Source organism: Oryctolagus cuniculus, chromosome 4 (assembly GCF_051225735.1).
Source record: "Oryctolagus cuniculus isolate XC-2025 breed Fujian yellow rabbit chromosome 4, ASM5122573v1, whole genome shotgun sequence".
NCBI lineage: Eukaryota > Metazoa > Chordata > Mammalia > Lagomorpha > Leporidae > Oryctolagus > Oryctolagus cuniculus.
Genome location: NC_142870.1, coordinates 54,890,517 through 54,912,222, shown reverse-complemented (window position 1 = coordinate 54,912,222; position 21,706 = coordinate 54,890,517). Strand labels below are relative to the sequence as shown.

The 21,706-nt window shown below is 45.2% G+C and overlaps 1 protein-coding gene across 1 annotated transcript; it reads right to left on the bottom strand.

The window, feature by feature from the left end:
* Positions 1-853: 853 nt before the first annotated feature.
* LNP1 (leukemia NUP98 fusion partner 1) lies at positions 854-18,669 on the bottom strand. Its single transcript, XM_002716737.6, has 3 exons — positions 18,167-18,669; positions 5,207-5,437; positions 854-1,372 (listed from the first exon to the last, which is right to left on the bottom strand). Exons 1-3 carry the CDS (start codon positions 18,320-18,322, stop codon positions 1,223-1,225), a joined length of 537 nt encoding a protein of 178 aa, XP_002716783.1. The 5' UTR covers positions 18,323-18,669; the 3' UTR covers positions 854-1,222.
* Between the last annotated feature and the right edge of the window lie 3,037 nt (positions 18,670-21,706).

Sequence of the window (21,706 nt, the reverse complement as noted above, 5' to 3'; positions counted from 1 at the left end):
TGCACATCACACACATACTAACTTGGGACCAGCTTCTAAAGGGAAATGAAGGTCCTAACTCGCTTCAGGAACATGAGCTGAGTTCAGGTCCTAAATCAGCCACCGTATTGGCCAGCTACAGAACTCTTCTAAACTTCTGTTTTCTCAACCAGAAAGTGAAGGGATAGCCCTGTGATGGTGAATTTTGGGTGTCAACTTAACTGGATTAAAGGATACCCAGGTAACTGGTACAGCATCACTTCTGGGTATGTTTGTGCCAATGATTTCCAGAAGAGATTTGCATTTGAATCAGTGGACTGAGTAAGGAAGATGTACCCTCATGCAATGCACTGGGCACCACCCAATTGGCTGAGGTTCTAGATAGAACCACAAGCAGAGGAAAGGTAAACCCTACCCTGGATCTGGGACACCTCCTCCTGCTCTTGGACGTCAGCTCTCCAAGTTCTGTTCCCAGGGTCTTATACTAGTGCTCTTCCCTCCCACCTCCCTGCCTTTGGCCTTGGACTGAGTTATAGAATTGGTTTCCCTGATTCTGAGGCTTTTGGACCTGGATTGAGCCATGCACCAGTTCCTCTAGTTCTCCAGCTTGCAGATAGCCTATTTTTGACTTTTCAGCTTAACTCCACTAAAGGTCCCTTTCCTCATCTCTCTATTTTTTATCTGTTCTATTGGTCTGCCTCTCTGGAGAACTCTGATGAATAAAAAAATCCCACCTCAGCATGGTAAGACTTATTTTAGGTAATGCATTAAAACATTCAGCATAGTACTTGGCTACTTAATTATCAGTTCTCCTTAAATGATGGCCATTAGACATATTTACATAATGACTTATAGTAAGGAAGCAAACTTAGAGTTACATCAATGGCTTTTATTAAGACAATTTGCGAGTTTGATGTACATGGTAAAAGGATTCATCAAGAGGATGTGTGGGTGGCTCTTTACCTTTTTTTGCATTCTCCAAAAATTACTTTATTCTATTAAAATAGCTTGTATTATTTTTATTCCCATAAAAGGGCAAGAAAGCAGATTACACCCTCAGCTGAGACACCAGAAGCAGGTACAGGGTGTTGCACGTCACCTTGAGGAGCAGCTGTACCAACCGCCCCCCTCAGTCATTAGCATCTGCAGAGACCTTTCACAGCTGCCGCCTAGGCATCCCGAAAGGGAGTCCTGAGGCTCAAAAAACCCTGCAGACCTGTCATCGTGATCTAGAAGCTAAGTACTATTCAGGCCCTTTTTCCATCAGAGGGGCCATGTACGCTTCTCTGTGTTCTTCCTTCATAGAGTTCCTTCTTTCCTCCACTTTCTTTCGGGATCTCACTTCCATCTTCAGACATTCTCTTTCATTTCTCTCCTTTCGGCTCTCAGGGCCCTGAAAGAGAAGGTTGAGAAAGGGGTAGAAATGCACACGCAGAAGGGTATGCTCTGGTTTCAATGAAGAATCAGACAAGAGGAGAGCCCTGAGCATTCAGCATTCAGATGTAGCTTTCGGTAATAGATGAACAATCTATATATCTATATATCTATCTATCTCTATATCTATATCTAGATCTAGATCTAGATCTAGATCTAGATCTAGATCTAGAGATAGATAGATCTACAATCATAGAGAAAAGGAGTAGAGGGAGCAGGGCCAGAGCTGTCTGATCCAAAGCCAGGAGCCAGAAGTTTCATCCTGGTCTCCCATGTGGATGCAGGGCCCAAGCACTTGGGCCATCCTCCACTGCTTTCCCAGGCCATAGCAGAGAGCTGGATTGGGAGTGGAGCAGCCGGGTCTTGAACCAGCGCCTATATGGGATGCCCGCACTGCAGGTGGTGGCTTTCCCTGCTACACCACAGCGCTGGCCCCACTTCTGTTTATTTTTAAAAACAAGTAGGAGTCAACATGGTGGCACAGCAGGAAAAGCCATCGTCTGTGACACTGACATCTCAAAGGGCACTGGCTCAAGTCCCAGCTGCTCCACTTCCAATCTAGCTCCCTGCTAATGGCCTGGGAGCAGCAGAAGGCAGTCCAACTCTCTGAGCCCATGCCACCCACATGGGAGACCTAGATGAAGCTCCTGGCTCCTGGCTTTGCCTGGCCCTACCCTTGCCATTGCAGCCATCTGGGGAGTTAACCAGCACATGGAAGATCTCTCTCTCTCTCTCTCTCCTTCTCTTTCTCTCTCCCCCCTCTTCCTTCTCTCCTCCTCCTCTCTGACTTTCAAATAAATAAATAAATCTTGAGAAATAAATAAAATATAAATAAGTAGGGGTGGGTATTTGGTGCCATAGTTAATCCACTACTTGGGATGCTTACATCCCATATCAGAATGCCTAGTCCCTGCTGCTCCACTTCTACTGATCCAGCCTCCTACAGATGTGCATCTTGGGAGGCAGCAGGTGATGACTCAAATATTTGGGTCCCTGCCACCCAACTGGCAGAACTGGAGTGAGTTCCAGCCTCCTGGCTTTGGCCTGGCTCAGACCCTATGTACAGTGAGCATTTGGGGAGTGATAGATTTCTCTGTCTCTCTGTCTCTGGCTCTCAAGTACAATGAAAATACACTTTAAAAATAAATAAGTAAGCAAAATCATTATTCCTCCCTTATTTGAATTGGAAACTTTTGGGAACAATGGGAGTGTCTATCCAGTGAACATAGGTAATGGTGAATGGCAGCCACAAGAGCAGGTCACGACTCAGCCTTGTGAGTCATGGAACTATCTGATGACTGCAGTGGTATCTGCTACTCTTCTGTTTTGGACCTAGATTTCTCCTTCCCATCCATAATTGTCCACTGATTAAAGTCAGAAAGCAAAACACACAATGAAGCTGAAATACAAGTTACGAATAAATTAAAAATTGGACTGCCAATGAAGCTCACTAGCTCCATCACATGCATTCATTTGATCAAAATTCATATTTAGCAGTCATGGATGTCTCTAGTACTTATCAGAGCAATCTAATAAAGAAAATGCAGTGGTGATATAGTGATGATTACCTCCAGTTTGGCTTTTCCCTTATTGAAAATAAGCACTATCTGAGAAATGCTCTGAAATAATGATCTGTTAATATATTTTCTTACTCATTATTTAAAAACAAAATGTGAAAATTATTATAAGTCAGGGCCGGTGTTGTGGCATAGTGGATTAAGCTGCCACCTGCAACACTGGCATCCCATACGGGTTCCAGTTCAAGTTCCAACTGCTTCACTTCCAATCTAGCTCCGTGCTAATGTAACTGGGAAAGCAGTGGAGGATGGCCCAAGTGCTTGGGCCCCATGTGGGAGACCCAGATGAAGCTCCTGGCTCCTAACTTCAGACTGGCCCAGCCCTGGCTATTGCACCCATTTGGGGAGTGAACCAGTGGATGGAAGACTCTGTGTGTGTGTGTGTGTGTGTGTGCGCGCGCGCGCTCTCTCCCTTTCTCTCTCACCTTCTCTCCTGTAACTGCCTTTCAAATAAATAAGTCTTTTTTAAAAATAAAAATAAAATTATCATGAGTCAACTGATTTTTTTAAATACAAGGAATTTAATTTTGTTGGTCCCAATTAGACCACAGAAGTAGTTTCTAGTTATTTTTGATGCTAAAACATGTAAAACCGAAATCTATATATTAGTATACATTTGGACCCTAAACAACAGATAATATACCTGACTTTAAAATTTACTGATTAGGGGCTGGCACTGTGGTGTAGCAGGTAAAGCCGCCGCCTGCAGTGCCAGCATCCCATATAGGTGCTGGTTCATGACCTGGCTGCTCCACTCCCAATCCAGCTCTCTGCTATGGCCTGGGAAAGCAGTGGAAGATGGCCCAAGTGCTTGGGCCCCTGCATCCACGTGGGAGACCAGGACGAAGCTCCTGGCTCCTTACTTTGGCTCTGCAAAGCTCTGGCTGTTTTGACCATCTGGAAAGTGAACCAGTGGATGGAAAACCTTTCTTTCTGTCCTTCCCTCTCTCTGTAACTCTACCTCTCAAATAAATAAATAAAATCTTTAAAAAGATAAAAAATAAAAAATTAAGTATTTGCTTTACCTACTACATGATAGTAGCATATTATTATTCCTGGGTTGCAAAATAAAGCAAAAAGGAAAAAAAATCTACAAAAAAGTATTTTGCTCACCTCCATTCAGTATCAGTGAGCATTTTGCAGAGTTTGTGTATCCATTTTGACATCATCAGTGGAGTTTCTTGACTCCCCTGTTCCATTCCTCTCCTCTCCCTGTGCTTTCCTGAGGCTCCCAAGAGGAACTGTGAGCACATGGACTACTCCTATCCCTGGATTCTGACCACAGTGTCAGGAGAGTCCCCTCTCTGTATTTTATTATTATTATTATTATTATTATTATTATTATTATTTTTAAGTGCAGGGTGTGGGGAGCAACCCGGACTAGACTGAGTTACTGGAATTAAGACTTATTCTATGCATCTGCTCTCCCACAATATGGCGCTGGGAGAGGAGAAAACAGCTTCTACGCAGCTGCCTCCAGTTCAACCAATAAACAGCAGGACCTGCTCCTGATTGGAGGAGAGCAGCGTACTCGGCGTGTGGGCAGCCGAGTTGGGATTGGCAGAGGAGGACTATAAAGGAGGAGAGAGACGGCATGCACCAGGAACATCTAAGGGGAACATCTAGGGGGAACATCTGAGGGAACACCTGTGCAGCCCCCGAGAGAGCCAGCCGGTGGTGTGCCGCTCCCCCGCGGAAGTGGGGAATGTGGCAGGGGGAACCGCCCTTCCACGGAGGTGGAAGGGACGGTAGCCAAGCCGGGAAGAACCAGCAGCAAACCCGGGGAGGGCCGAGCAGACGAAAGAACAGCGCAGGGTCCTGTGTCATTCCTCCACGAAGACGGGGAGCGACACAGGGGAACACAACACAATCAGAGATGTTTTTTGTCTTCTTCAAATAGTAAAATGAGAATGCATGACAGTTATTTATACTGAGGTGGATGAAAACAGGCCCAAGAACTGGAGGACTTTGGTAATAAAAGCATTCCTCATGTGGTCCTCTGGGAATTCGTCCTACACCAGATGTCTTCAACAAAAATAACCACTAAAGATACTGTGTTCATGGGGCTGTCTTAAACTAGCTGTCATTTTCCAGAGAGCTCATCATCAAGCTGTGAATGAAGAAGTTAGATTTGTTCTCCTCACACTTGAGAAGCATGCACCTGTTGGGTTTCCTTTTACACGTGGGCTTAAAGATTCAATAGCTCTGTTACATACCAAAGAGACAGAACGTTTAGTTCTAAAGCACAGTTGTTGTTCAAAGGACTCCGAAAATTCCTGAATTTTGGAATGAGACCTTCCTTTCGGTTCCAGTGGTTCCTTGAATGACCCATCCCCGGAGCATTTTCTGTAATCACGCATGTGGGTACGACATCGGAATTCCTGGTCCTCGTGAGAATGCCTTCTGGGATGGTGGTCAGATGATGTCATTCGGGGAAGAGCAGGAAACTGGGAATACAAGATTAAAAATTCATAATATAAATAAAAGACTTATAATATTAGCACAGAGGCAGAATACAAACTCCTAACTAAGCAAATCTTCTGAGGAACTCAAATTTTATCTTCTTGATCTGTAGGCCTTCCTCATACAATGAGGCTGTAGTCAATTGCTTAAAACATCAACTTGAACCAGCTTTACTGGTTTCTACTCTACCTTAAATTGACATGAAAAAATAAATTGCATAAGGATTTTTAAAAATTTTTTATGAAACATTGAGTGACAAATTTATTACATAACATAACAAATTTAATTTTTTTAAAGATTTACTTACTTATTTGAAAGTCAGAATTACACACAGAGAGAGAAGGAAAGGCAGAGAGAGAGAATAAGAGAGAGAGAGAGGTCTTCCATCCACTGGTTCACTCCCCAATTGGCTGCAATGGCCAGAGCTGCACAGATCCAAAGCCAGGAGCCAGGAGCTTCTTCCAGGTCTCCCACATGGGTGCAGGGGCTCCAGGACTTGAGCCATCTTCTACTGTTTTCACAGTCCACAGCAGAGAGCTGGATCTGATCTGGAGCAGCTGGGACTCAAACCAGCACCCATTTGGGATGCTGGCACTGCAGGTGCCGGCTTTACCCGCTAAGCCACAGCACCAGCCCCCAACAAATTTATTTTAATGTTTGAGAAATAATCCCATATCAAGTGCCTGGGTTCCAATACCCAACTCCAGCACCTTACTCCAGCTTCCCACCAATGCAGACCCTGGAGGCAACAATGATGGTTCAAGCAATTGGGTCCCTGCCAACCACATGGGAGATCTGGATTGAATTCTCAGCTTCTGGCACTAGCCTCAATCCAGCCCTAGCTGTTGTGGACATTTAAGGAGTGAATCAGTGGATAGGAGCTCTGTCTCTTGACCTCTCAAATAAATAAAAAATATAAAAGGAGAGCCGGCGCTGTGGCTCAATAGGCTAATCCTCCACCTAGCGGCGCCGGCACACCGGGTTCTAGTCCCGGTCGGGGTGCCGGATTCTGTCCTGGTTGCCCCTCTTCCAGGCCAGCTCTCTGCTATGGCCCGGGAGTGCAGTGGAGGATGGCCCAGGTCACTGGGCCCTGCACCCGCATTGAGAAGCACCTGGCTCCTGCCTTTGGATCAGCGCAGTGCGCCGGCCACGGTGGCCATTGGAGGGTGAACCAACGGCAAAGGAAGACCTTTCTCTCTGTCTCTCTCTCTCACTGTTCACTCTGCCTATCAAAAAAATATATATATATACATATATATATAAGGAATAATATAAACTTGAATATGTAACTGCTATATACAGAAAGATTTCTAAGCAAAAGAGCAATGGAAAAAGTAATAAGGAAAAACTACTTAACTATAAAAATGAAGTAATGATGTATCAAAAGTAATATAAACAGGGGCCAGCACCATGGCTCACTTGGTTAATCCTCCACCTGCGGCATTGGCATCCCATATGGGCACCGGTTCTAGTCCCGGTGGCTCCTCTTCCAGTCCAGCTCTCTGCTGTGGCCCGGGAAGGCAGTGGAGGATGGCCCATGTGCTTGGGACCCTGCATCCACATGGGGGACCAGGAAGAAGCACCTGGCTCCTGGCTTTAGATTGGCCATAGCGGTCATTTGGGGGGTGAACCAACGGAAGGAAGACTTTTCTCTCTGTCTCTTTCTCACTGTCTATAACTCCACATGTCTAATAAAAAAAATAAATATTCTGAAAATAAATAAGTAAATATTATATGATACAGCCATAAAGGTCATGTAATACAATAATATCAATGTTAAAATCACAATTGGAAAATAAGCAAAGGAACAGACAGTCCAGGGAAGTCAAACTCCTTGAAAGAATTATGACACTTGCTCTCTCAACTTCTCTTACTCCCAAACCCACTCCACTATAACTTTTGCACCCATAACTAATTTTGATCGGGATATTGGTCTCTGTACTATTGAATTATGTGCACTTTTTAGTCTCTGTTTTAATAATAGCATTAAACTATTGTTCCAGGGACCCTTCTGGAAAAACTCTTTTTCCTTGTCTGTTACCAACGCACCTTCTTGCCTTGTCTTTGATTGTTCTGCCACTTGATTTGGACATATTTGGTCACTTCTTACTCTTATCTGCTCATAACTGGTGGAGTTCCTCAAAGTTCTAGACCAGGCTTCCTTACCTTCCTTTCCTTTCTCAGTTGACACCATGCCCCTAAATATCTCATCCCTGGGCTTCAATTTCTAGCTATAATCTGATTTTTCCTAATTTGTATCATTAGCCCAGACTTCTACTCTGAGCTTCTGCCCATTCTGCTTCTCTTCTGTATATCCCAGGGGCACACAGCCTCACTTGTCCAAATCTTTCCTTCTCAGTCCCACTCCTCCAATGCCCCTAACTCAGATGATTCAAAGGTCAAGTCAGCTGTTTTTACTTCTCAAACATATCTCAAAATTATCCACTCCCTCCAACAGCACTATTGGTATGCTGGTAGAAATCATCATTATCTTTTACCCAGATTATAGTAGTAGTTTCCCAACAGTGGCTACCCTGTACCCACTCCCATTCCCTTTATTTCACTGTTCCTACAACAGGAAGAATGGTTAAAACAGCAACAGCAAATTCATACCTGATGACCTTTTTCATTTTGCACCTCAACGCTCAGTGACAGCCTCCTGGCCAGCACAGCACTGATGTGAATAGTGCTCCCTGCCTGTGATCTCATCTCCAACCCTACCTCTTCACCTCCTCACCTCCTCAATGGCTAATCATGCCTCAGTCACTGGGGAAACTGTATTTCTGCAAAGAGCTGTCCCCACCACTGATTGGTTCGGGCCAGTAGCAGATACTCTCCTGGGATATCCCATTTCTCCTTTGTGATACTTATCCCAGCTGTGATCTATAACATAGATAATTTTGTCCAGTGTCTCTCCTCCATTGGACTGTAAACTCCATTCCACCAAGGGTTAGAAGGGAGCTGGCCCAAAGAACTTTGCCTTAGTTCTAGCATGAGTTCACTAAATATATGTTGAATGAATGTATGTATAAAGAATGAAAGAAAAAATATCAAATGGCAAAAAAATGTTTATTATGCCAGTTAGAAGTCAATGATAGGTGCCAGTGTTGTGACATAGTGGGTAAAGCTGCTGCATGCAATGCTGGCATCCCATGGCTACTTCACTTCTAATCCAGCTCTCTGCTAATTGCCTGGGGAAAACAGTGGAAGATCTTACTAGTTAAAGTGATCATTTTAACTGCATAACTGATCATAAAGATAGGAATAAGTGTCTGCTAATAGTAATAGATAAAATTAAAAAGGGGAGAATAATCCAACATGGGAAGCTGGCTACACAGCAGACTCATAGAATGACAAAAATGCCCTAAACAGCACTCTGGCCTCAGAATCAGCCCTTAAGGCATAGGGATCTGGCTAAAAAGCCCCTGAGAGCATTTCAGGCATGGAAAGCCAAGACACTGTGGCAAAAAATTACCCAAAAGAAAAACCTCTGTTCTCACAGCGGAAGGAATGGGCCATCAAAGAAGAAGTACCTTTCTCTGAAGGGAGGAGAGAACTTCCACTTTGATTATGGCCCTGTCTAAATACTGACAGAGTCTGTGGATTCAAAAGGCTTCCATAGCCTTGGCAGCTCATGACAAGAGCTATGGGTGATCACTGACATCATAAATAAGACTGTCAATTGTTATATCAGCAACAGGAGTCACTGTGCACTTGCTCCCCAAGTAGGACCTCTGTCCTTAATGAGATGTACTATGAGATTAACAGTAAAACTAGTCTTCAAACAGTGCTTTATACTTTGTGTGTCTGTGTGGATGCAAACTGTTGAAATCTTTACTTAGTATAGAGCTGATCTTCTGTATATAAAGATAATTAAAATGAATCTTAATGAAGAATGGAATGAGAGAGGCCGGTGCTGTGGCGTAGCGGGTAAGGCTGCCATCTAAAGTGCCAGCATTCCATTATGGGCACCAATTTGAGACCTGGCTGCTCCATTTCCAATACAGCTCTCTGCTATGGCCTGGGAAAGCAGTAGAAGATGGCCCAAGTCCTTGGGCCCCTGCACCTGTGTGGGAAATCTGGAAGAAGCTCCTAGCTCCTGGTTTCTGACTGGTACAGTTCCGGCTGTTGCAGACCATAATCAATCAATCAATCAATCTCTCTCTCTCTCTCTCTCTCTCTCTGCCTTTTCTTCTGTCTGTGTGTAACTCTGACTTTCAAATAAATAAATAAATCTTTAAAAGAAAAAAAAAAGAATGGGATGGGAGAGGGAGTAGGAAGTGGGATGGGAGTGGGGGTGGGAGGGCAGGTATGGGGGGAAGAACCACTATATCCAAAAGCTGTACTTACAAAATTTTTATTTATGAAATAAAAACCTTTTAAAAAGAGAGACACACACAGAGAGAGAGAGAGAGAGAGAGAGAGAGAGAGAGAGAGAAAGGAAGGAAGGAAGGGAGGGAGGGAGGGAGGGAGGAAGGAAGGAAGGAAGGAAGGAAGGAAGGAAGGAAGGAAGGAAGAAAAAGAAAGAAAGAAAGAAAGAAAGAAAGAAAGAAAGAAAGAAAGAAAGAAAGAAAGAAAGAGAGAGAAAAGCAGTGGAAGATGGCCCATGTGCTTGGGCCCCTGCTACCAAGGTGGGAGACAGGGAAGAAGCTCCTGGCTCCTGATTTCGGTCTGGCCCAGACTTGGCCTTTGTGCCAATCTGGAGAATGAACTAGCAGGTAGGAGTTCTCTCTCTCTCTCTCTCTTTCTCTCTCTCTCTCTTTCTCTCTCTCTCCTTCTCTCTCTGTCATTATGCCTTTCAAATATACAAAAATCAACCTTGAAACAAAGAAAGCAAGCTTTTGGAAATATATGTCAGAAGATTTGAAGTTTTGTCTACTGAGACCCAGTATTAAAAAATAGGGCAAAGGCCTATGTCCTTGGCTCAATGCTATGACAGCAAAGTTCAAGCTGCAATGAGAGGCCAAACAGGGTTAAACTTTGGATGATGGCACTTCAAGAAGTTAGTGCAACATGGAATTAAAAGCTATGGTTTTCTTGGTGCAAAAAAAAAAAAATCGAAATCCATGCAGAGTTTCATAATGCACATTTTCCATAAACTTTTTAAAGACCCTATGTATGCATTGATTTCAGTGTTTATTGGTTTTTTGTTTGTGTTTTGTTTTCTTTTGCAACACAGCAAACTCATCTTTTAGTTCTATTTTCCACAAACTTTTTGAAGTACGCTATATTTGAATGGGTGGTGAGGGGCCAGCGCCGTGGCTCAATAGGCTAATCCTCCGCCTGCGGCATCAGCACACAGGGTTCTAGTCCAGGTTGGGGCACCAGATTCTGTCCTGGTTGCCCCTCTTCCAGGCCAGCTCTCTGCTGTGGCCAGGGAGTGCAGTGGAGGATGGCCCAAGTACTTGGGCCCTGCACCCCATGGGAGACCAGGAGAAGCACCTGGCTCCTGGCTTCGGATCCGGCCGCAGCGCACCGGCCATGGCGGCCATTGGAGGGTGAACCAACGGCAAAGGAAGACCTTTCTGTCTCTCTCTCTCACTGTCCACTCTGTCAAAAATTAAAATAAATAAATAAATAGGTGTTGAGGGGTCTGGAAAGATGAGGAGAGACTTCTGCAAATGTGTGATGATTAGACGACCATCTAAAGGATGAACAGGGGGTTCATTAGGAGACTGAAATGGAAGGCTTAGTAGGGCTGGGGGAGTGCAGAGCGCCTAGGAGGAAGGAAGAGGGTGGGACTGGGGAGGCTCTGAGGGATTTGAAGTAGGGTGGTATCTCAAGCTCCACAACATGAAAACACTCCAGCTGTGGCAAAGACTTTCTCTGTGACACGGGATCATTTTCTTCCCTCTCCTTTTTAATATTTCTCTAGTTTCCCACAATGATCACATATTATATTATCAGAACAAAATAATATTTTTAAAAGTTGAGACTGAGAGTGAAATGCAGATGTTTGTTCGAATATCCTCATCCATCTGGGAGCCTGAAAAGAATTGCCAAGAGTTTTGCTTACAATATAAACATAGACTTCATGGCTCTTTATATCAGATAGATGTTTCAGTTTGCCTCTTTGCTCTGGTGAAAGACATTGTGCAGAGTGGGCTTAAGAGTGACGTCCAATTGGTTACAAGGAAAAGGGCTCCCTTTCAAAAATGTTCACAAGCTGTGCAACCACTTAACATAAGTCATCTCCAGAAGTCATGAAAAACTGTTGTAAATAGCTTTAAATAGGCTTGTACATCTCTCTCCCACTCTTTGAAGCAGGCTCTGACTCAGGGTCTTCTCACGCTGAGCTCACCCTGGGCTCCTGGCCCACAAGGCCACAGTGTACACAGGGCACTGCCTGTCCATGCAGTGACTGCCTGGTGCACAAAATCTGACTGCACAGGAATGTTCTAAGCAGCATAGCTGCTTCGACTGTGACCCCAGAACAAGAATCTCGGTCAAAGAGTGGCCCCACGTCTTACGTTCTCATTTAAAGAGAAAGTGGCTTTGAGGACAATAAAACTATTCTGTCTGCTGCTATAATGAAGGAGATGTGCCATTATGCATTTGTCCCAATCCGTAAAGGTGCAACACCAAGAGTGAACCCTAAAGGAGTCTGGACTCCAGGTGATGATGCGACCTCAGTGAGTCCATCCATTGTGACAGATGGACCACTGAGGTCCAGGAGGTTGATAATAGGGAAGGCTGTGCTGTGTGGAGGTAAGGAGTAAGCAGGAAATCTCTGGATCTTCTGCTCAGTATTGCTGGGGCTCTAAAACTGCTCCCCTCCCCCACCCGACCTCCCCAAAGTCTTCTTTTTTAAGTGTCAATAAAGCCTAAAAGGAATGGGGGGGGGGAGGGTGATCGTGTTATTGTCTTGATGTTCTTTACACTGACATTAATTGCAGTCACCCTCAGGTTGTACCCCTCTTGCTGTCAAGCGAATGACTGACAGCAACTGAGACACTCTGCGGAGAAAGATTCAGGTGCTGGGATAGTAAGACCTGAGTAGTAGAGCACTCAGGGAACCAGACTCTTGATCTGTAACCCCAGAACAAAGTCTACAGCAGGCTCATCCTTTTCCCTTTTTTATTTATTTATTTATTTGACAGGTAGAGTTATAGGCAGTGAGAGAGAGACAGAGAGAAAGGTCTTGCTTCCATTGGTTCACTCCCCAAATGGCCGCTACTGCTGGCACTGCGCCGATCCAAAGCCAGGAGCCAGGTGCTTCTTCCTGGTCTCCCATGCGGGTGCAGGGTCCAAGCACTTGGGCCATCCTCCACTGTCTTCCTGGGCCACAGCAGAGAGCTGGACTGGAAGAGGAGCAACCGGGACAGGAACTGGTGCCCATATGGGATGCCAGTGCCGCAGGCAGAGGATTAACCAAGTGAGCCACAGCGCCGGCCCCTCATCCTTTTCCCTTTTAGAGAAGAGGACAGCGAATCTCAGTGGGGCTAAGTGACTTGCCTGAGATTTCCCTGAGTAGTGACTTTATTGGAGAGACAAAGTGACATGTCTAAGCATGTCACATCTCATTCCCGGATTTGCGATCCTAAGCTTTTTATCCTCAACAGCAGCAACTCCCTGGAAACATGACTTTTAGCATCAACAGCAAGAACAATTTTAACAAAATTCTATTACAAAAGTAATAATAACTTGCAGGTCTTTAGGAATTGGTCTAAAATAATGTTATATGAGGAATATTTTATAATGATCTGAAGCTACCATCAGAGCCAATGAGTTGACTAGCTATGCATGCAAACAGCATCAGGCAAAACAAACATCCAAGTGTTCAACTGGTAAAAGGTAGCTCTTTTAGAAGTCGTAGAGAGGGGCAAGAGCCATGGCTCACTTGGTTAATCCTCCGCCTGCGGCACTGGCATCCCATATGGGTGCCGGGTTCTAGTCCTGGTTGCTCTCTTCCAGTCCAGCTCTCTGCTGTGGCCCGGGAGGGCAGTGGAGGATGGCCCAAGTGCTTGGGCTCCTGTACCCCCATGGGAGACCAGGAGGAAGCACCTGGCTCCTGGCTTCGGATAGGTGTAAATTCCGACCGTAGCGGCCATTTAGGGGGTGAACCAACAGAAGGAAGACCTTTCTCTCTTTCTCTCTCTCTCTCACTGTCTAATTCTATCTGTCAAAAAAAAAAAAAAAAAAGAAGTCATAGAGAACAGATTGATAACATGCAGTTGATGTTCTTTAAGGAAATGCTTTAAATTGATCAGCAAAACAATTTTTTTTTTTCATTTGGGAAATGAACACACATTGCTCTGACAGACTGTTGTGGAGTGAATCAACGCAAAACTGTCACCAAGACCCTGTCAAAGGGGAGCCATCAGGAGACCCTCCATGGAGTTCATGATACTCCATGTCTCAGGACCCAGGAGTCTTCTGCTAGGGGAGAGTCTGAGAACTCATTTCACACATTCAGAAGCTGTAGTCATCAAACTGAGCCCATCAAAACCCCATGCCACTGAGCTCATAGCCCCAGATGACAGCAAATTCATAGTGATGTCTCCCCCACTATGTTCTCTATTGGCTGAACATCATTCTCATTATGAACACATGTAAATCAACTCGGGCTGTCATAAAAAAAGAAGCATACACTTGGTGGCTTAGATAATAGAAATGTATTCCTCAGTTCTGGAGACTGAGGAGATCAAGAGTGAAATTCTGGGTGACTCTGTTCCTGATGAGGGCTCTGTTTGTTGCATATGGCTGTCTTCTCATCGTATCCTCACCTGACTTCTTTTTCTTACAAAATTTCATTTATTTATTTGAGTGGCAGTACAGACAGACAGAGAGCCCCCATGCCCTGGTTCCGTTCACCAAATAGTCACAATGGCCAGGGCCAGGTAGACTGAAAGCCAAGAGCCAGGAACTCAGTCTGGGTTCTCTATAAGTGGCAGAGACCCAGCATCTTGAGCCATCCCAGAGTATGCATTAGCAGGAAGCTGGCATCCAGGGAGGGCAGAGTCAGGACTCAAATTCAGGCTCTCTGATTTGAGATGTGGGATTCCCAACAATGTCAACTGCTAGGCCAGACACCCACCCTTTGTGATCTTTTCTCCGAATGTGTATGTCAGAGGGTTGAGGAGTGGGGGCAGGAGGTTACAGAGAAAGGGAGAGGCAGAGAGAGAAAGCACATTCTATGGTATCTCTTCTCATGAAGGCATTAATCCTATCAGACTGTGACTGCACTGTCATGATCTCATCTAACCTTAATTACCTCCCAGATGTCCTGTCTCCAAATATCATCAGGGATCAGGGCTTCAGTAAATGAATGGTGAGAGAAGCACAGAACAGGTATCTTTTGCCAATTATCTTCAATATCCCCTTAGTGATATAAAACAGAAACTCTACAGGGTGGGCATTTGTCCTAGAGGTTAAGATGCCCACTTCCTGTATCAGAGTGCTAGGGTTCGATTCCAAATGTTGCTCCAGATTCCGGCTTCCTGCCCGTGTAGACCCTAGGAGGCAGCAGGCTCAAGTAGTTGAGTCGCTGGCATCCATGAAAGAGCTTGGATTGAGTTTCCTGCTCCTGGCTCCAGCCATAGGCTTAGCCCCAACAGTCGCAGATGGGCCTTTAGAGAGTGAAGCGGTGGGTGGGCATGCTCTCTCTCCCCAGTATATTTTTTCTTTAAAGAGAAGCATTAAAGGGGCTGGAGCTGTGGCATAGTGGGTAAAGCTGCCACCTGCAGTACCAGCATCCCATATGGGTGCCGGTTCGAGTCCCAGCTGATCCACTTCCAATCCAACTCTCTGCTATGGCCTGGGAAAGCAGTGGAAGATGGCCCAAGTCTTGGGTCTCAGCACCCATGTGGGAGACCTGGAGAAGCTCCTGGCTCCTGACTTTGGATCAGCGCAGCTCCAGCCATTGCAGCCAATTGGGGGTTGAACCAACGGATGAAAGACCTCTCTCTCTTTCTCTCTCTCTTTGTGTAACTCGGACTTTCAAATAAAATAATCTTTAATAAAAAAAAAAAAAAGGAGACGCACTAAAGACATTGAGGGAAAGTAAGATGAAAAACTCTGGAACGTTTGCAATAATCACCTGAAAGTATCTAGAAAAAAAATCCAGTTTTCAACATCCATGATTAATAATAAGCATTACACTGTTCTAAACACTTTATGTAAATCACTCATTGAATCTTCACAAAAAGTTAAGCACACAAGTACAGATTCACTTTGCGGGTATACAATGGTCTAAAGTGTCCTAAATTTAGTGCCAAGGGCATGAGGATGCAGGAGGGAAAGATAAAGGAAGTTAACCAATTAACAGCTGCAGGTGAAAACAACAACAGAAGTCCCTGGATGTATGTTGAAACCTTGATGTATCTTGCATCCAGGTCAACCAAGAGTGCCCCTGTGCCCAGTTCCAGCCTGTACCCTCAAGCAGTGCAGAAGTAACAGTCAGATCTCCTTCTCAAGGGCCCTCCTATCTCAAAGCAGGCCCCATGTTCTCCCACCCCTCTTATCTATAGCTAGTAGAGGTTCGGTGTAAGCAATGCTTTCCTTACCCAAATTTTATAAAAATACTCTTAGCTCTAGGTTCTTTGGACATTTTTCCAACTGCTGTTTAGGCTTGCTGCTGCTAAGTTGTAGAAATTTGCTCTAGCACCTGCTCCTTTTCCTGGCTAGCTTAATAAACCCTTTTATTTCAGAAATCCCTTGGTCTCAACAGTTTTGGTTAAACAATAGAATTGCGTAAATAGAGAAGGAAAAATTGGAGACTCTCTTTACTGGGGCTCTGCCCCTATCGCCTTGGGTCCTCTGATTTATGTTCTATGCTTCTCTTTCTCTATTCAGTCAGATTGCAATTTTTATTGCATGTTGTGTCTTCCTCCATAACTTGCTGTATGGTAGTCCGATAATTATGAAACTCATTTTTGATACAGGGAATCTGAACAGGTTAATTCAGCCAAGTGCTCAAGGCAAGGTCAAGCAGAAAAAGATGTCATATGAATGCCATTTAAAAGTGTTGCACAAAAATTCTGTTACTCCTCAATAGCTTAGCATAAACATTTTTGCAATCTAAACGTGGATCCTTTAAAGAGGGTGGATTATCTAAATTTTCAAAGTCTGATAGGTGCTCGAGTTTATCTAAGAAACTATTTTGTAAGCCGGCGCCGTGGCTCAATAGGCTAATCCTCCACCTTGCGGCGCCGGCACACCGGGTTCTAGTCCCGGTCAGGGCGCCGGATTCTGTCCCGGTTGCCCCTCTTCCAGGCCAGCTCTCTGCTATGGCCAGGGAGTGCAGTGGAGGATGGCCCAGGTGCTTGGGCCCTGCACCCCATGGGAGACCAGGAAAAGCACCTGGCTCCTGGCTCCTGCCATCGGATCAGCGCGGTGCGCCGGCTGCAGCGGCAGCCATTGGAGGGTGAACCAACGGCAAAGGAAGACCTTTCTCTCTCTGTCTCTCTCTCTCACTGTCCACTCTGCCTGTCAAAAATAAAAAAAAAATAAAAAAAAAAACTATTTTGTAGCCATGTTTCCTCCTTTGTTTTCATATTTTTTGTGGCTTCAAGGCGCCACAGGATAATAAATATCATAGCACAGCTTTTCTGTTTATGGCTGTTTTTCATATCTGGAAACTGGAAACCAATCATATTCCTGGTTCACACATTATGGCTGCTTCACTCAGTGTGGGACATCAGAGATAAAATGGAGAGCGTGAAAAGCAGGTGTTTATTTCACAATAGAATCCTAGAAAGTCAAAGCTAGAAAGGTGCTTGGGGATCACCCAGTCCAACTTCCTCCTTTATCTCTTAAGAAACCTGAAGTTCAAAGAAATGTTGAGACTTGTCCTTTGTTCCCAAACTATGTACTTGGTAAAAGGTCTGCTTTAAAATATTTTGTCTCAAAGAAGGTCTCATTCTTCAAACTTGCTGATCACTGGCAGTCGAAGAGGTTGCCTCACAGCATCTTACTAGACCTGACAGGTATCATGCACCTGAGAATGCTGGAGCTAAAAATCAAATCATTACCCCAGTTCTCAGTTCTGGGTTGGCAGGAGTGGGGGCTTAAGGAGTAGTCTCCAGTGGTGGGGATTCTGAGTGGTGTGTGGAAAAGAACAGCCATGCGCGTGCTGTGTGACTGAAGCAGCAGACTTGCGTGTCTACCGTGGAGCCTGCTAGCACTGCAGTGGAGCAGAAGGAACTGCTCCCCGCCCCTGCTGCCGTGCCACCACACCTGGCCAGGCCCACTCAGCCCCTCTTAGGGGCTTCCCTGCTGGCATCTTGCTCCCTGTCACCTGGTGCCCTGCTTAGCCATTGAGTGGTAGTGCTGAGGGCAGGAGAACTGGGCTCCCTCTCCCACCAAGAAAGCAAATGGGAGGCAGAGAGGAAAAGTATATCCAAATAATCAGAAGTTACGTGGAATTTGTTCTTTGGAGGCCCATGGAAGTACTGGGGCTGTTTCAGTATTTCAAAAAGGCACGTTGATCCACAACACTACTCAGACTATCACATCTGAGGCTTATCAGGAGCTCTGAACAGCAGCTAAAAATAGCTGAGATTACTAAAAATGAAGTTATCGTTACCTAACACATGAACGCCAGGCCCCTTGAGGGACCAGATCAAATGAGAAAAGGGATGATTGAGGGTATTCACACAAAAAAGGTTTGCAAGTACCGATTTTAAACCAAAGGACGCATTTTAAAATGATCCAAGAGAACCACCCGCCCCCTCCCCATGCCAGCTCTCCCTGGTTCCATGACAATAACTCACTGGACAGGGCAGGGAGGCTTTCCTGTCACTGGCGTCCCGTGGCCGGCGCCGCTCCCGGACTGCTCTCTCCTCCTCCTCTCTCCAGCTGTGCCCCCAGAAGCTGCTCATCCATTTGGCAAAAGATACATCATCATCATCCTCGTCTTTGTGCTCCATGCAAAGGTGATGCAGAATCTTGAAGGCCTGTCCCTAAATCTGACAGAGGGAAATAGCACCCAACAGAGCTGGACTGGTGAAAGGCAGGAGCTCCCCCAAGACAAAATGAAACTGGTCTTTTTCAATGGTCTCTGATAATGGCATCCTTAAAGGAGAAAGATTTACTAAACAACCACTTCATCATCAGGCAGCCTTGGGCAATGTCTATTTATAAATTGTGCAGCCCACATTCCCCTCCCCCTTGTCTTTTTAAATTGAGAGGCTTTTTAATCCTGCCATGGCTGGGGCTTGTGCCTCACAGCCTAAGGGTAGGAAGCACAGTCCACTGCCTGGTTTTTCTCGGCGCTTTGCTGCCTATGGCATGTGCTGGCATCTCCAGCTGTCAATGATGATGGAGCATGACCCTCATAATATGCCTGTCAGCTCCAGGCTAGCTCTGAAACGGGGCCACGGACAAGGGACAGGCTGACTGCAGCCTGTGAGGTGGCTGGCCGTGGGCATGTGCTAGCTCGAGCTGGATGTTCTCTTAGTAAATCAAATGGATATTGATATAAAATCCAGCTCCTGGGTCAAAGGGAGCCGTTGTTTACTGAAACATTACTTATACATGCACAAATGTAAATAATGTATGTACACATGCAAAACAGACAGTTCCTGCAGGCACAGCCTGACGAACGTTTACCTAGTAGGTGGAGACACAGAACTTCTCTGGCACCAAACAGGTTTCCCCTATGCCCTTTCCAATTTGTACTCCCTTCAGAAGGTTACCGTGCCGACCTTTGTCTCCATAGATGAATTTTGCCTATTTTTGAACTTTCTTTCAATGGCATTACACTGGAAGATTATTTTGAATCAATCAACATTGTAACAGTGAGATTTAGTCATGTGTTTGTAAAAAACAGTATTTCGTGTATAGTATTGTATAGTAACAATATACCACAATTTTAAAAATGTATTATCTTTTTTGGGGGGGGTTCTGTCTACTGCTTATCTGGGGCTGTCATTTGTGTTGTTTCATCTTGGGACCATTATAAAAAGCTTTTATGAAATTATTGTTCCTGTCTTTTAGTGGGCATTTTGTTCAAGGTAAGGAGAATATTGTATTTATGGAACCCTTGCTTTGCTGTCTGATATGGAGCTAACTATTTTACATACACTATTTTCATTACAACAACCCTGTGGCTAAGAGATCTGTATCACACTTTATAGATGAGGAAATTATTACTAAGCAGTACAGACAGACAAGACTGAAGCAAAGAATGGAAACACAAAGTTCAGGCTGTTTCCCCCATTCTGCCGTTGTGCCCAGAAACCTTTAAGAAATCTTAATTTTCAAACAGACAAGTGATTCTTGCTTATTTGCCATTTGAAAATCCTATGAACTACAAAAAGATAACATATGAGCAGTATACCAAGAACATGGTACCATGTGAGAAATGCATGCTTATTACTTTGTAATAGTTTTATTAACCAGCGGAGGAAGCTTGCTTCTCAATGACCCTGGAAAATATAAGACTGTGCCTCATCACTGTTGATTGTCTCTGTTATTAAAGAAAGAAATAGGGACTGGCCGGCGCCGCGGCTCACTAGGCTAATCCTCCGCCTAGCGGCGCCGGCACACCGGGTTCTAGTCCCGGTCGGGGCGCCGGATTCTGTCCCGGTTGCCCCTCTTCCAGGCCAGCCCTCTGCTGTGGCCAGGGAAGGCAGTGGAGGATGGCCCAGGTGCTTGGGCCCTGCACCCCATGGGAGACCAGGAAAAGCACCTGGCTCCTGGCTCCTGCCATCGGATCAGCGCGGTGCGCCGGCCGCAGCGCGCCGGCCGCGGCGGCCATTGGAGGGTGAACCAACGGCAAAAGGAAGACCTTTCTCTCTGTCTCTCTCTCTCACTGTCCACTCTGCCTGTCAAAAAAAAAAAAAAAAAGAAAGAAATAGGGACTGACGCTGTGACATAGCAGGTAAAGCTATTAGGTAGGAAGTCAGACATGAGCTTATGTGTGCGTGACATAAAGGCCTAAAGAGCTGACATCTAGGTTCAGCATATACAGCTCAAAGTCATCTCAATAACCTTATCTACGGAGTCGGTGAACTCAAAAGGCTTCCATAGCCTTGGCAACTCATGACAAGAGCCTAGGGAGATTACTGATGCCATAAACAAGAATGTCAATTTGTTAAGTCAACAACAGGAGTCACTGTGCACTTACTCCTCATGTAGGATCTCTGTCCTTAATGTGCTGTTCAATGTGAATTAATGTTATAACTAGTACTCAAACAGTATTTTATACTTTATGCTCTGTGTGGGTGCAAACTGTTGAAATCTTTACTTAATTTATACTAAATTGATCTTCTGTATATAAAGATAAATGAAAATGAATCTTGATGCAAATAGAATGGGAGAGGGAGCAGGAGATGGGAGGGCTGTGGGTGGGAGGGAAGTTCTGGGGGGGAAAAGCCATTGTAATCCATAAGCTGTACTTTGGAAATTTATATTTATTAAATAAAAGTTAAAAAAATAACCTTATCTACATCCTGCCCTGCCCCCTCCTACCCAATAACCTGCTAGGTGGGGGTCCCCGCCCTTCTGCCCGATAACCTTCGAGGTGCAGCCCAGTGTCTGCACTTCAATATCCTGCTCCTCCAGGGGACCCATCCTTCCTCTAACGTCCAAACAGTCCTTTGTTCCAAGAGGAGCAGAGGTGGGGAGGCAGGACCCATCTCCTTAAAAACCCCAGCCTCAACCAGACTGCGCGCTCAGCCCTCTGCCTCTCTGCTGAGCGGCCCGCCTGGCCTGGTCAGGTGTACTCCACTCAACCATGTAACCTCGCTCCTCCCCCAGTCCAAGTGACTGGGCACTCTCAGGTTCTGTCTGGAGAGGTGCCCATCCATTCTTACGGGTGTCCCTTCCCTAACAAACTTTGCTATTTTACTTTCCACTACTCTCTGTCTCATGCCTGAATTCTTTCTTGTGCGAAGACAAGAACCCTGCCATTCACCAGTAACAAAGCCTCTGCCTGCCAGCATCCCATTTGGGTGCCAGTTCGAGTTCCGGCTGCTCCACTTCCAATCAGCTCTGCTATAGCCTGGTAAAGCAGTAGATGGCCCAAGACCTTGGGCCCCTGTACCCGTGTGGGAGACCCGTAAGATCGGCATAGCTCTTGCCATTGCGGCCAACTGGGGAGTGAACCAGCGAATGGAAGACCTCTCTCTCTCCGCCTCTCCTTCTCTCTCTGTGTAACTTTGACTTTCAAATAAATAAATCTTTAAAAAAAAAAAAAGAAAGAAAGAAATAGGATGTCTCAATAAAATATACTATGAAAAAAGTAAAAATAAGAATAAAACATACTATGGATAAATCTCTTCATTTCTTTTATTTATTTTATGTGAAAG